Genomic DNA, 16,447 nt, shown 5'->3' with positions numbered 1-16,447 from the left:
TTGTTTATAACCACTTACATTTTATTTTACAGTATATTTGTGACATTTTATGTTACTATAACCAAAGATCAGGGTTGTTTACAAATATAATGGCTGCCATTTGATGTAAACAATTAAAAAGTGTCTCTGAATATTAAAATTTTACATCATGATCTTATTTCATTAAATTGAATTACTCTTTGTGCCATCAGTTATTAGTGGAGAGGAACTAATTTAAGCAAAAATAGTTTCCAGAAATTAGATGTAGAAACTGAGAAGCTTGGATAAGATTTCAAAAGACCACTCCCTCATCACTGTAAAAAGGAAGAAAGCAAATTCTTTCACTGAAGTTGCAATGATGAGTCAACCAAGTCCATTTGTATTAAGGCTTCTTTACATATTATTGAATCCCATCATGCCTTTCATATTGCCAGCAGCACCTTGTTGAAATTGTCTCATCATTGACTGCAAACCTGCCATGCCACCTGCAGAAAGTGAGAACATAATGTGTTAACTCTGAAGCCCAGCTCTCCTTCTCGAGGCCTCATTAAAGTACACACAATATTTCAGTCATATACAAACACAGAAGCCCAAGACTGTCGAAATAGGCTTAAACAGCTGTTGAAAGTAAAAAACTGAATGACTAATTATAGAAAGGCCTGCAAAACACCAGGCTTAAAGTAGGTTTTACGATGACCTGTGCATTATGAACTAAAGAAAAAACCTTGAAGGAATGACCAGTATCAATTAGTAAGGTTCTGGTATGGAAGTCTTTATTTAAAGCTGCTCTTATCAAATTTAATTACTTGAAGCAAAGCTTGGAAGGGAAGGGAAGTTTAGGCAGATTTGCTTTACCACAGTCATTCCTCAAGTCATCACTGTTCCCAGACACCATTCCAATTGCTCATTTTGAGAGCTGAATCCAAACGAAAAGGCTAGATTAAGCACCGGTAAGTGCAAAGCATTTGGACTAAACTTTCTCATTCTTGTTAGAAAGTTTTAGAAATACTTAATACTGATATATAACGCAGATATTCCCATATGACATTCCTCACTTCTCTATTTCAAATGCTCCACCATAACTGTCCTCTCTTGAAGCTATAAAAAGTCAGCACATACCCATATGATGAAGAACTCTTGGATCCATCATCTTTGCCATCTGTTGGTTCAGTTTGGCCAGCTGAGATGGATTTACATTCTTTGACATATCACCACCTAAAAAAAAAAAGTGGATTAGCATATGGGGCTAGAAATAAATTTGAATGTTACCTTCTAATTCTAAATTCAAATCCATGAGTCCATTATCAAAAGTTACTACATCAGCCACTTAAAGTTACTTTAAGGATCAACAGTCCCTACACCCCATATAACAGATTGCAGTGTTAGTATTGTGGTACTAATCAAGCCTACATTCATAGAAATACAGTGGCTTTCCCTGCTAAGTTACACATTAGTGGCATGAAGAACAGTGCAGACCTTACCAGTTACATAAAGTTTTCAAACATCATGAAAATGAGTGAGCTACAACTCACTTTCTCCTCTCCCTACTCAATGTTTTCACATTTCCTCTGTGTTCACACATGAAGTAATGTCCCCAGCAAGTTAATAAATTTTAGTTTTTGTTTGGGTTTTTTTTTTTGGGGGGGGGGATTGGTTTGTTTACTTTTGGTTTGGTTGCTTGGTTGGTTTTGTGGTGTTGGGTTTTTCTTACCTTTGAAAAGCCCTTTGATGCCTCCCATCTTTTTCACCATCTGTGCAAACTTAGTGTATTGGGTCAAAAGCTCCTGAACATCTCTGGTAGAAACACCTGAACCTCTTGCTACTCTTTGGATTCTTCCTGGCTGCTTACTGAAAACTTTGGCACCATCTGTACTGTCAAGTTCTGCAATTAGAATGTGGAAAAGAAAGATATATTGAGTTACTGACATTAACAACTGTTACAGCTGGTAGCAAACCTGTTCTCCTACTTGAGAATTTAGTTTTTAGCCAGAGAACAAAAAACCTAGTTTTAGAAGTGACAATGCAGAATTTTACATAAATGAGACATAACATTCTAGGAAGTAATACTAAAAAAGCTGTTATCTTCATATGTTAATCACCATGATAGAAAAAATTGTCTGAATAAATTATGTTCTCAGCATACTTGGTCTTAAGCCATATTAATGTGTTTAGTGCAAGGGTAAGAGCATACTTCTGCAGGAGTTATGGGTGGATTCCAGAGACCAGGCTATATCACCAAGTAAATCTGATGGTGGGTAGGAAAAAAGACAGTAATGCCAGTTTAAAAATTAAGATAGCTTTTTAATTTGCAAGTGTGGCATTAATAATTTAAGAACAGTTACAATATGAAAAATAAAAATACATGAATTTCCAATAGAATGCTTCAAAATCCCACCTACCCTACACAAGACAGAGCAGCAACTGGCAGTCATCAAGGTATCTCTAAATATTTAGACTTATTCAGATAGTTGGAGACATGCATACTCCTTGCCATTTCTAAGAGTCTTAATTATTTCTCATCATTTTCTGTCACAGTAGATGCTGCAACGTCTTTTTGTTTCCAAAAAGATCTCTAAATAAGCTTGTTCAACAATGGAGAAAGAAAAATAGCCCAGGACATTTGTTTTACCTTGATCATTCATACTGTCCATTATAGTCATCAATTTCTTTAGCCTTGCCATTGATTCCTGTTCATTGCCTTTACTCATGAAGTCAGTTCCAAAACCAGGGATCATGCCCTTGTTTCAAAAGTGAAAAACAAAAGCTGTATCAGAATAGGCAAAGCTAACTTTAATTAAGCAGCCAAAAATATAGAGAGCAACTTTTAGTTCAGTAGTTATGCATTGCAGTAGACAAATTTCACCTTTTGAAAAACATATAGCACAGACTATAACACCAGTTTCAATGAAAAGTTCTAAGTTTACAGAAGTTGGTCAAATATCAGTGAAAATCTGACAAAATAAAATGATTTTGGGGATAACTAACCAAGATCTGACTGAATGGTCCCATTTTCATGATGTTTTGGAATTGTTCATACATATCTCTTAACGTAAATTGACCTAAAGTACAACAACAAAAAAAAAAAGTTAGCAGAAGTCACACTAGCATTTTGGTCTTACTCTCCTTTCTCAATTATTCTTCATTTTTACAAGGTAAATACTATACGGCATAGATAAATGGATAAACAAACCTCTTCACTGCTCACATGGATAAGCAGTTTAAGATGGCACATGCTGAACCGTTAAGCTCGTTATTCTGCAGTTACAGGCTGACAGACATCACTCAAAAAACACAACTCAGTTTACTTGCCTGCCACGTGTACTAGAGAAAGAATAGCTATTCTTCACTGTGCACATGAGCAAGATTTTTATGTCTACACATAACACAAATTAAACTCAGTTGTCTCTGTCACAGAGAACCTGTCACCATTACATCACTGTAACACATCCACTATTCAGGCCCTGGGAATAACTTACCATGTTTTAGCTTTTCTATGAGCGCTTCATTGTCATCCAACTTTAACTCATTTACTTTATCTATCAATCCTTCAATATCACCCATACCTGGAAAAGGAAAACAGCTCTGAAATTAACATTAAAAAAATTACACTTTGACTTTCCATTATCCAATTCAAAGTGTCTTAAGTATAGTTGTACATAGTACATACATACCGAGCAGCTTGCTGATGAAAGGCTGTGTTTTAAAGGGTTCAAAGTCATCTATGTGTTCTCCAGTTCCAATAAAAATAATAGGACTCTTTGTGGCAGCAACTCTGCAGTAAAATACATTTTATGAAATGGTCTCTCAAAAAACCATCCATGTTTTGTACCATCTATTAACATAATCAGCTAGGCATCCTCAACACTATGCATCCTTTCTGAAGTATCTTACTCCTCGATTATTATTAATGAAAAAAACATCCAGCATTTGGATGTATAGCTGACAGTAGTTAAAAAGATTTTTCTCTAATTAGTACTTTGTAAAATACAAACTCTGCTTGGAAAAAATCATCAACAGAAATAGAAGTTGTTTATCTTCATTGCTGAGTTTACGAAACTTGAGAGGAAAGAAATAAAAATACATCATCTCCAGTTTATCCTAATATTGGGAGGTCATATGACACAGGCATTGATTACATTTTCTTCAAGGTACCTCAAACAACAGACAGTCTTGTTTTCAACACAGGAAAAAAGCTTAGCCATAAGAAAACTCAGAACCTTTTCACCAGTCAATTACTGGCACTAGCTTTTAGATGAAACTCAGCTTCCAGTCCACAGACAGTACAGAGCAAATACAGCCAACTTAATGCCTGACAACTAAAACAAGAGCAAAATAAAGATACCAAAAGCTTTAGGTTTCTATCACTACGCTATAAATAAAACAAAATACATATGGCAGCTCAAGAACTGTAACACTTCATATCGAAGTCAGACAGTGATGCAGTAAGTCAGTGTCAGTTAACATTGACTGTTTTGACACATCTCAGCTCAGTACAAGCTGTGTCATTGAAACGCAGCTGGAACAATCATACAAGGCTGAAGATAAAATGTAGCATAGTCTAGTCAATAATCTGCCAAGATACAGCACGTGGCAAGTCCAGTGAGAATGGAATTCAGGTAAGTATGACTGCAGACAACTTTTTACCAAGTTGCTGGACACTGGCAATCCAGAAGTTTGATTTGCATCACAGTTTTAAGGCTACTAGATATGACTAGGTAGAGGTTTTCCCCCTTTGGAAAAAACTCTCAGGCATTAAATAAGAAGCAAAACTCTTCAGGTAAGCTATATCTATTAAACCCCAATGGATCTTTTTGGGAAATATGGAATGAATATTGCTTGATGCTGTTTTCAGAAGACAGAAGTCTGACGTAACAATATGCACTACTATATTCAAAATATATCATAATATCTGATTCTGATGTTAAATATCAACTGGTGATCCTATCAATCAGAAGAAGGGTAAGCATCTAAGTGTTACCGACTTAAATCTCAGATTCTGTGCAATGTGACAGTGACTTTCCCAGAACAGGTTTCTGTGAGACAATAAGGCATTTGCATGGCTGGCTGTGCATAGCCAGATGTTGGTCACTGTTATACCACAATACTTACGCACTAAGAGCTCCACCTCCTTTTGCGTGTCCATCGAGCTTTGTAACAATAACAGAAGCTACATCTACTTTATCTTTGAAAGCCTTAGCTTGAGCTTCACAAGCTTGGCCAATGGAAGCATCCATCACATAGACAATGTTATCTGGTTGCTAGGAGAAATGAGATACACAAAATAATAATTTCCTGCTTTAGTAAAAAGTGTTCATGCATTATGTTCATGCATTCAGTAGCAGAACTTGCTGCAGTAACAGTATGTAAGGGCTGTGCAGTTTAAAACAGGACATTTTATGAACAATATTATCTAAGGACCATTTGAAAAACTGATACTGTATTACTACATGAAAGATTTATCTACAAGACAGAACATTACAATTTAATAGGTTTGTGCTTATTAGTTGTGTTTCAAGTGATTTTAGCCAGTATCTTGAGCCAATGAGCTAATTAGTATCTACAAGCAATTAATGGCTCAAATTGTCCATTCAGTTTTACATTAAGAGATTTAAGACATCATTCCTCTGAAAACAAGTTAGCCATTAGCAGGAATTCTGTGGGAAGTGTCATATTGTCATGCAAGACCACAGAATCAAACAAGTAGCCAGACTTTTTAAACCCATACAAGAAACACCAGCTTCATTTACATATCAAAACTGTTGAAAGTTATCCAATCATCTCTGTTTTAAGACAATTATTTGTGACAATCACAGAAAGTTTTGTATTCATAGTTACAGGAAACCAGATCAGACTGGTTCTTTCATCTAGTTTTTCCACGCAAAGAAACTGAAAAGTTAAAGCAAGAATGGCAGTCTAGTTATATGCAAGTGTCCTTGAATTACAGATAGGAGAATTCAAACTGAAAAAATTATCAAGTACTCGTCATTCAACCTTTGCTCATTCATACCTGTTTGTAATTTCTAATATAATCTAGTAATTAAAGCAAAATCTACACAGAACATTTGGACATAAAGATAAATCAATTGCAGTCAAATGACTATGACAGAAGTTACTATATTTCTCAAAACTACTCACTATGGCATTAGCAACTTGTAACATCTCTTCAAACAACGAATCTTCTTGTTTGTGACGTCCGCTTGTATCAACAATGATTATTTCAAAGTTTTCATTCTTAAATTTCTCAACACCTTCTGAGGCAATAATTACAGGATCCATTTCTGTGTAACTGATCAAAAAGAGAAACATCTAGTAGTTATAGGTGCAATTTTTTATTCCCAAAGAAACTAATTTAAAATTTCATCACCTGACTATAAACTTGTTAACTATAAATGTATCTAGATTTCAAGAAGAAATTTCTCTTATGTCAAGCAAAATTTGGTTAAAAATATGCCTTCCTAAGCCATTTATCCCTACTACATAGTGAACTGAAGTGCAAAGGACTGTCTGTCTCACTTGCTGGAAGCTGCACTAAGTTCTACTACCCCTTTCCTGAAATACAATTTAACTGAGCACCTAGACAGTACACCTCCAGTGAAGCTTAGAGGAAAGTTATTTACTGCTTTATAAAAGCTATTTTAGTCCACCTCTGCTTCTACTTGACAAAAAAAATTAAGCCTCAAAAAATAATATCCTTTGATCTGTAAGATAATTCCTGAAAATGTGAATATGTCTGGTAGATGTCTATGAACTGCTATACACAAAGTAGCGAATTATTCCTGGATGCCTGATCTCTTCTTACACTATCCCTACCTGCTAATCCTGGCAGTATACAGAATTAGGCAGAATTTTCATATGATTAGAGAAAATAGAATATATTACTAAAACCTAATTTATGTACTGGATGGGGCTTAGTGCAAGACCTTCAATACGGAACAATACATCATTGGAGTTAAATTGTCCTCCAAACTGATTCTGAAAGATGCTTACCTCCCATAAAAGGGAATTCTTGCTTTTGTGGCATTCTGCTTTAACTGGTCAAAAGCACCTGTAAGACAGGTATAGTCAAGGGACTACTTAAGAAAATCTCTAAATATTACAGATAGAGAACCACATCATTAAAGTCTGTATTACCTGCTCTATACGTGTCTGCACATATCAAACAGGTCTTCCAGCCTTTCCTCTGATAAAAGTATGCTAACTGTGAAAAAAAATCCAAAACAAGCAGTTACACCAAAGGTCCACTGACATGACACTGTGTAGCAGCTTGTGAGTCACTGAAGTACACACACAGAAGACACAAAGGCAAGCCAGCCTTCCTATAACTGAGGCCACTGACTACAAGTATCAAATGTTAGCATGGCCATTATTTAGAAAAGTATGTTATAAATAATTATTAATGGCAAGATGAAAACAGCAGCTTGACTCTGCTTCTAATTTCAGTTTCTGACTTAGGAATGACTACAAATAACTCAAGTTCCCATTTTACAGACTCTTGGATTCTGCTGTTAATACTGCAAATTGGACTAGCATTTAGGAACTACCCAAAACAGTAAATCTTCAATATCAAGTACCATACTGGCTACAACTTGCACAGCTAGTGGTTTCTGTACTTCTGTACAAAGATATTTCTATTTGCAAGGACATATTTTAGAGTGATGAATAGAATCCTTAACTTTCTTGTAACACTCACCTTCATTGGTACAATGTACGTTCACAAAACACTTGACTGACCAAAGACAAACTTCCAAAATAAAGTTCACCTACAGAAGCACTAGGAAAGTCTTCTGAAATCGGAGGAATTCGTATATTCAGTATAGCCTACATGTGAACCTCAAAAGCAGATGACAAAAAAAGCAAGATAGATGCATCTTTTTTCCACAGAATAATTTTTCCTTCCAGTTTGGAATGTACTGAGCTCTGTCTTGGGGTGGATGATGAGCAAGTTGAGAGCTTATGGTTTAGGATAAAAGGGCAGACCAGTAAGGATGATGTTGTGGATGTCTGCTACAGGCCGCCTGATCACAAGGAACAAGTGGATGAAGTACCTTGGAGATGAAGCAGCCTTGGAGTCACAGGCACTTGGGGGGGACTTTAACTACCCTGACATCTGCTGGAGCAGCAGCACAGTGAAACAGAGTCCAGAAGGTTCCTGGAAAGCATGGATGACAACATCCTGTCACAAGTAGTGGAGGATCCCACAAGGAATGGTGTGCTGCTCGACCTTACACCAACGAACAAGTGTTGGAGATGTGAAGGCTGGGGGCAGCCTTGGCTGTAGAGACAGTGAGATTGTGGAGTTCAGTATTGGGCAAGGAGGAAGCAGGGTAGTGGGTAAGATTACAACCATGGACTTCAAGAAAGGTAATTTTCACCTCTTCAGGGATCTTCTTGGAAGAAAGAATCCCATGGGAATGGGCCCTGCAGGGAAGAGAGGTCCAAGAGATTTGGTTGATATTAAAGGATCACTTCCTCCACGCTGAAGGATGCATCCCAATGAGCAAGAAATCAGGCAAAGGGGGCAAGAGAGCTGCATGGATGAACAAAGAACTGTCATTACTCAAGCATAAGCAGGAACTACATAGGAGAAGGAAGTGGGGTCAGGCCAGTTGGAATGAATATAGAAGCTGTCAGAGTAAGTAGAAATGAGACAAGGAAGGACAAGGTTCATCTGGAATTAAATCTGGCCAAGAATATCAAGGGTAACAAGAGGATAACAAAAGGACAACAAGCTGTCTATGAGCCAGCAGTGTGCCATGTGTGCCCAGCAGTGTGTCCAAGAAGGCCAATGATATCCTGGGGTGCAGCAGGAAGAGCATTGCCAGCAGGTCGAGGGAGGTGATCATGCCCCTCTACTCAGCCCTGGTGAGGCCACATCTGGAATGCTGTATCCAGTTCTGGGCTCCTCATTGTGAGAGACATGGAGCTCCTGGTTCAGCAGAGGGCCATGAAGGTGATTAAGGGACTGGATTGTCTCTCTTAAAAGGAAAGCCTGAGGGAGTTGGGCCTGTTCAGCCTCAAGAGACAACTGAGAGGGGACCTCATCAATGACTGTAAGAATCTGCAGGGAGGGTGTCAAGAGGATGGAGCCAGGCTCCTCCCAGTGGTGCCAAGCAATAGGACAAGAGGCAACCTGCTAGAAACTGATGTACAGGAAGTTCCACCTGAACATAAGGAATAACTTCTTTACTGTATGGGTGACTGAGCACAGGAACAGATTGCCCAGAGAGGTTGTGGAGTCTCCATCACTTGAGATATTCAAGAACCGTCTGCACACAATGCTGTGCTATGTGCTTTAAGATGATCTCCCTGAGCAGGGAGATTGAACCGGATGACCCACTGTGGTCCCTTCCACTCCTACCTATTCTATGATGTGTTGATTCATAGCATTCTTTTTTAGCCTTAAAAAAATACAAATGTAAATTTCCTCAATGAATCTGGGGCTGGAAGAAGTTTCACACCACACACTGATACTTAACTGAGATATCTAATACAAAAGTCAAATTCCAGTGGCTTGCCTAAATAGTTAATGGAGTGAGATAGGTTCCATTCATAGTACTAGTCTTTGACCTAGAAAGCGAACTATAGTGTCATTGTTTAACTCCAGATGGCAACTAAATGAGGAAAAATAGAAAGAATCTTTCTTATCCATACACAGTATTGTTTCATCAAGGGTTTAGTTCAAAAATTTTTGAAAGAAGTCCTACAAGCTATTTGTCCCAAAAGAATATTACTTTGTCCATTCCTCTCATCTCAGGAACCCTTCTGCAAAAATATCTCTACCTTTTAGTGAGTTAGCATTTTGCTACTAATAGAAATAACATAGATCACAAGCAAACCCTACCTAAGGAGTCCAATGACCACCACCTTCCCCAAGGAAAAAACCAAACCAACCAACCAACCAACCACAAACCAAAACCAAAACAACTAAACAAAAAACCCCAAACCCATGCAAAGAGATTCACTGCACATTACCTTTGAACAAGTTGTTGTTTTACCGCTTCCTTGCAAACCAACAAACATTATAATATTCTGTTTTCCTTTGGTAGGTGTCCATGCTTTGACTCCAGGATCTACAAGCTAAAGAACAAAGTTTAACATATGTAGCAAAACCAAATGTTGAAAGCACAGAGAGCTGGTATCATGCTAGGTGCCTGGTTTCATATTCAGTGGGGCAAAACAATTTTTGCATATTTAGTCTTAATTTTGCTCAGGTTCTTGCTGATTTACAGTGAACAGCAACAGCCCACGGAAGATATCTATTGTTATGCATAGTAATTCTGCAAGAGTAACAGTGTTAATTTTTTTCTACCACCAAGCCCTACAGCCAGGGTGGCCTGTGTAGGTGGCACAAGTGTAACAATCAACACAGAAACATGATCTCCACCCCACCGTCACTGCTCAGGATGAGCTTCTTCAGGTGAGAATCCCACAGCGCAGAAGGCTTTTTAGGATTGCTGCCTCACTTCTGAAATGAGTAGAAGGTACATACATTCCTGAGAGCTATGGCTGGGCACAGAATAACAGAACAAAAGATTACACTGCTAACTGGAAGGAGGGTAGAAAACTGATACTCAGGTGCTGATTTGACCAAGTAGGTAAATTAATGAGAAATGTTGCCATGAACTGCTAGGTTGTCACTTAACACTTTTTCAAAGGTTTATAAGTAGTCTGAACAAATCTTCATTAGGGTAGCAAAGGTGTGTTCTGGGACAACCAAAGACAGCCCAGAAGCTAGCAGTACTTTATTCTTCCTTTGTCTTCACATTTCAATTGAAGACTAAGAACATGTGAACTTAAAGCTTAAACTGAAGTTAGCTTGAGAACTGTCCAGAAAGTAGTTTCCATTAGACTACTGTTTGCAATAGGAAGAAGCCTTTCAACAGAAAGCATAACTGCAGGTAGCACATAACCACCTAAAAGCTTGGCTTGCTACTGGACTGCTTCCATAGCCCGGGCTGTACAAGAAAAGTAACACAATGCAGAATTTTGAAGTCCTACCTTAACAAGCTCCTTAAAGACTGCATGCTGAATCATTTTCCTTTTGTTAAGGCCAGATGCCATTTCTTCAAGATCAATTGCAGACCTGAATTTAAGAAAACCATGAAACACTAGCATAACTTAAAGCATTGCTTAAACCTAGTAATAAACAAAGTTTTTGTAATAAACAAAGTTTTTGCAACTGCAGCATCATCCTGATGAGCTGTCAGATAAGATGTACTTAAGTGACATGCACTGGAGACGCTTCTCTACAGAGGATAAAAACAAGTTTCTAAAATACTTGCATCTTTCAGACTTGCATTTACTTGAATTACACATCTGAAAACAGGCAAGGTAACAGTACCAGTCACATACACAGATCTATTTATAGGCAGCACAGAACACGTGAAGATGAAGTGTCTAGGAAGTAATGAAGAACTTGTTTATCAGACAACTCAGCTGATGAGAGCAACAGTTTTTTGAAAAAAGCCTGTAACAGCAGTAAATGGCTAAACCTGATGAAAATTCTTTTAATGAAACTGGCTAAATGTTTAGTGCAAACTGCATTTTCCTGTTAAAGGTAAAGTGGGTGTGTCTAAAAAAATATAAAGTTCTTCTGTAACCTCAAATTACAACTTTTACAAACGTCAAGACATATAAATTCTGATTATTTCACTTACTTGACATTTTCTCTAAGTTGCTTCACAAGTTTGATATTAACATCAGCTTCCAGTAATGCTGTACATACTTCTTTTAACATAGCATTTAAAACCTTTGGAGTATAAAAAAAAATTGTTTTACAATACACAGGATTGACCACCACAAAAAAAGTCTGTGCATTTGTTCCTACATAAATAAAATTTAAATGTGAAAGGTAATAATGGAAGAGAAGGATTCTCAATTGTAACAACTGCACACTATATAACACAGTAACAACAGAACACTTCCTATTGCTTTAAGGCCAACAGCCGCTTATATGGTAGCAAGACTTTCTAAACTTTCCTATGGGTACTCAGAGAGTACACCAAAAAATCTCATATCACACCACCAGCTCTGTATATACAAGTATTCTTAAATGAAAGATGGACACCCTGCTATCTGCATTTTCAGAAACTGGACTGCTGCTATGGTTGTATTTCTTCCAGGCAAGCAGGTGCCTTGGTTAGTAACCTGGTTTATTAGTTGTAAGATTTTTCAAAGTGAAAAGTCTTGAACAGAAAGATTTTTTTTGAAAGTAACAGCTGCATAAATGGCCTCATTTGCACATCTTGAGCTCTTGGAGGATAAAAGTGTCTACTGCTACATACTGGGCAGTATTTGATTCAGTTAAGGATTTGTTGTCTCCCAGCTGCCAATATGGTAAAACCCTTCCTCTATGCACAAGTTCCAACCCTACGGCTCTCAATAAGCCTACTTTTTAGTTACTTAAAGCCACATGTTTGTCCATCTGAAAACAGTTTCTGACAATTTATTTACTCAGAGGCACATTTAAACCATCACATTAGTTAGTTTGCCATCTTGCTTTTCAGTCCTATAACAGAATACACCTAGCTATAATTTCAAACTCTTAATTACAAAAAATACAGACTATACTAACTGAAACAAACGTCCAGAATCACACACTGGCTTGAATATAAAGGCAGCAAACAACACACTCCTCACATTTCAGACAGCACAGCTTACATTGAAAGCTATTTGTTCTTCCACATTTCAGCTTCTACCAGCCTAGTTCACATCTGCATAGTCTGGCTGCACATACAGCCATAAATCAGAGCAGGTGCCTACCTTCCGCCCAACCTTTGGTACGTGCCTCCTCTGGCATTATCTCCACGGAACATTAATCTCCCTAAGTACAGCCACCACACTCAAGGACCCTTTGACCACAGGACCCACTATGTCTGAGGTGATTATCCATGTATAAATCTAGTTTTAAGTTCTGGCAGTATTCTCAGGGGGTTAAAACTTCCAGTAGAAATTTTACTTGAAGGAAGAAAAGAGCCTCCAGATAACATCAGCCTACTTCAAGCTTTTCATCAGCCTCTGAGAACTTTTTCTCAGAACTTTTAAAGTGTTAGTGCCATCACATTTGCACACTAGTTACCTCCTCATTGATAATCGTAGCATTGCTCAGGGAGCGCAATGCTGAAGTTATTTTTCTTCCAAGATCTGCGAGAACCATTTTGGCGGCTTCAAGTACAACTCAGAAGTATCTGGAAAACAATTAAAAAAAAAATCAAGTTACAATATCACAAATTAATTATTCCAGGAACTTTCAAGTAAAGAATCCTGCTTTGCAATCCAGAAAGTGCATAAGTTTTACTTTTTAGTTATTTTTAGGAAACACTGGCCTGAAGCTAATTTTAGGCTATCCTGATGACCTACTTAAAAACAGAGATACCCACTTCAATTAGGAAGCACTTCACCGTGTAGAATAACTGCATTGTATTCACCAGGAAAAAACAGTTCAGACAGACTTCCAGAAAGAACACTTCCTGCTTTTTATCTTCTTGTCAGCAATATGCTACATGACAGAATAAAATCAAGCAGGATAGCTTAGAAACTCTGCATCCTGCAAAGCCAGTATGACCAGACGCAGGATATTTTGCTAGCAAAATTGAACATTATTTACTGGTTGCATTTTATCTAGCTTCTAATAAATCAAACTGAATTTCCCATTTTACTAACCCTACAAACATGCTTGCATTTTAATCAGCAAAATTCGCATTGTAGTTTTTAATGGATTTATTGGAAAAACAGATTGTTTTTGTTCACTACAGACACAAATCTCACATATAAGTGTACCACAACTTACAGTTAAGAAACCATAAAAAGTTAATTTCTGAAGGGTATGAATATTCAGTTCAACATGTTAAACCACTCCACCTCCTATATAACCCTCCAGATATATTCCAAAAGAGCTAAAACAAGTCACCCATGTAAGCCAATCTCCTGATTGCTTTGTCTAATTGAGAGTTACTATTGTTACAAAGCTGGCAGGTTAAACCAACAACAAAACCCTAAAACCAACTGCCAGCCTAACCCTCTTCCCCCCACAATACTGACGTCACACTGCAGAACAAAGTCTTCAGGAGCTTCAAAAGATGTAGGATAAATAAATCCACTGTAAATACAGGACCTGGGTACTGCAAATGATGCAAATAAATGCATTTACACATTTTAGATTTAATGTACATTGTATGTACAAGCAATTCCAAAGTGATATCCATTACCATGCCACCTCGATATTCATTAAAAAAATTAGTCTATGCTTCCTAAGGACCTCTACACATAGAGTATTTGCAGATCAGTACATTAACAGGTATGGATGTCCACCTTCTTACATTGCTGAAAGAGGACTTCACGTTATCTGAAGTGGTAAGGAAGGAAACCTTGGAGTTTTACAAGGCATACAAGTCACATTATTGCACCATAATTCTAAAAAACCATTATCATCAATATGATCTACCAAAGGGTCTCAGCAAAACAGATGTTCAAAATATTTTTCAAGTTCATTTCCTATGAAAATCATAATAATGCAAAAATAAAACCCCTTAAAAATAGCATTGCAACTCAGTAAGCTTTGAGCTGCTAAAACTGCATCCACAGACAAAACTTAACCACAATACTTGGATATAACAGCTAAGAAATTTGATAGGATGACCAACATACAGAAGCCATGTGACTGCTCAGTATTTAAAATTAGTTTCCAGAGTTCTATGGGTCTCTAAATACAGAAAGTTAATTATGTCCTAAGACACAAATGTTTCCTCTGCAGAATTCCAAAAGCTTCTTCCAACAGCCTTACAACAGGAATAACGCAAATACTTTGCTAAGGAGATGAGTTTAAGTATTTTCATATAAACTGCTCTCGCTAGCACATTAAGAAATCATAAGCCATCAGAATTACCAAGGAGTGCCAAGTACAGAAATTAACAGAGCTTGTCACACACAGTCCATCCCAGTCGAGAGCCACACTCCCGACAACTGCTTGGGTGGGCAGGCAGCCAGGAGGGCATTAGCAGTGACTGCACTGCAGAACATGGATATGCTGAGCATCCGTAGTTCTGGAGAGCTGAGCTTTAATGCAGCATCCCACAAACACCCTGAGCAGGGTTAAACCCGGCAGGGCCCCTAAGAGACTTGCCAGGCTGCAGCAAGCAGGTCTCTGCTGAGGTCAGCTCTGCACAGTCTGAGCCACCTGGGCACCTCCACAGTGAGCTCCCAGGACATCCTTCTGCTCCATGGAGTGCCAGGACTCTGTGCTTCTGCCGGGAACAGGCATTTCAGGAACCAAGGGGCAGCAGAAATAGCAGGGGGTTTATTAGGTCTAAGAAAATCAGCAATGAAGCAACTCTGAAGGGACAGACTGCCTACCACTGCTCAGCCTCCCAGCATAAACCTATATAAATCTGCCTAGCTAATCTAGCAGTACTCTTTTATGTAAAGGATTTTAAAAAGTGAAAAACTCTAAAATGCAAGAGCTGTTTAAACAGCTGTTTAAAAGATAGCAAGTAAAAGGGACATTTACTTAAAGTCTGTATAATAAAGTTACACTAAATGTACACTTACATGGATTAGATCAATCTCAAGTCAAATACCGTAACGGAGCAGCAGCTGTTTCACAGGTGCGAGTGGCAGGAGCTGCTGCAGCGTCACTCAACCTTAGCTTACGAGTTTCCACCTTCAAGTTACCCGGCAAAGGACGGGAAGGCGCCCCCGGGACGGCAGCGGGGACCGGCTGTCTCGCTTAAAGCCCAACGCCCTCGTTTTCAAGGGAAAGGAAGGAGAAGCGAAGGAACAGTCTTGGATACGTGCCCGACCGCTGCCTTCTCCGCGGGCACCCGGGCTGGCCACAAAAAGCGACCAGGCCCCGCCCGGGTGAGCCCCGTCCCAGTGACTCGGACAGCGGGGACTGGTCCGGGAGGCCCAGAACTGCTCCCACTGAGCTCTGGCGGACCGAGGGTCCTGAGCGGCCCGTGCTGCCCCCGTCCAGTCCCGGGGCCAGGAGGGCCCGATGCCCACCTTCCGTCCCCGCTGACGAGACAGCTGCGAGCACTCACCGTGCGCGCGGAGAGGGGCACGCGGGCAGAGCCGCGCCCAGCCCAGCCCAGCCCAGCCCAGCCCAGCCCGGCCCGGCCCGCCCGGCGCTGCCGCCGGGGCGAGGCCGCCCCGCGAGACGCTGCTGTCGCCGCTGGAGCCGCGCGGAGCTGCGGCCGCCGCCGGCAGGGAAACGTCAGCAGTGGCCCTCACCTCGCGGGCCGCGCGTGTTTCCGCTTCCGGGGCGCGCGCCACCGCGGGCCCCTTAAGGTGGCTCCGTGTAAACGTCCCTACCGCGCCCGGCACGGCCCCCCGGCACTGCCGGGAACCGCCTTAAGGGAGAAAGGGGGTGGTGCGTGCCGGGAGAGGGGGAGGGGCCTGGAGCGGCGCACGCGCGGGGGGAGGGCCCCCTACGGGCCAAACCGAGCATGCGCGAAAGGCCTTTTCCGGGCGA

General features: G+C 39.7%; 1 protein-coding gene across 2 annotated transcripts; it reads right to left on the bottom strand.

Annotated features, from left to right (window-relative positions):
• SRP54 (signal recognition particle 54) lies at positions 1-16,144 on the bottom strand. Of its 2 annotated transcripts, none has more exons than XM_027726843.2 (16): positions 16,017-16,144; positions 13,058-13,166; positions 11,637-11,728; positions 10,978-11,062; positions 9,952-10,056; positions 7,111-7,177; positions 6,967-7,024; positions 6,115-6,265; positions 5,089-5,237; positions 3,651-3,751; positions 3,456-3,542; positions 2,965-3,038; positions 2,609-2,717; positions 1,691-1,861; positions 1,099-1,194; positions 1-464 (listed from the first exon to the last, which is right to left on the bottom strand). In XM_027726843.2, exons 2-16 carry the CDS (start codon positions 13,133-13,135, stop codon positions 373-375), a joined length of 1,515 nt encoding a protein of 504 aa, XP_027582644.1. In that variant the 5' UTR covers positions 13,136-13,166; positions 16,017-16,144; the 3' UTR covers positions 1-372. The 2 variants fall into 2 exon arrangements, with proteins under 2 accessions (XP_027582644.1, XP_027582645.1); XM_027726844.2 differs by lacking the exon at positions 16,017-16,144 and adding an exon at positions 15,526-15,967 and having other exon boundaries at positions 299-464.
• Between the last annotated feature and the right edge of the window lie 303 nt (positions 16,145-16,447).

Source organism: Pipra filicauda, unplaced genomic scaffold, assembly GCF_003945595.2.
Source record: "Pipra filicauda isolate LSUMZ 115617 unplaced genomic scaffold, ASM394559v2 scaffold11_size5308982_pilon, whole genome shotgun sequence".
Taxonomy (NCBI): domain Eukaryota; kingdom Metazoa; phylum Chordata; class Aves; order Passeriformes; family Pipridae; genus Pipra; species Pipra filicauda.
This window is presented reverse-complemented; position numbering and strand designations above follow the sequence as displayed.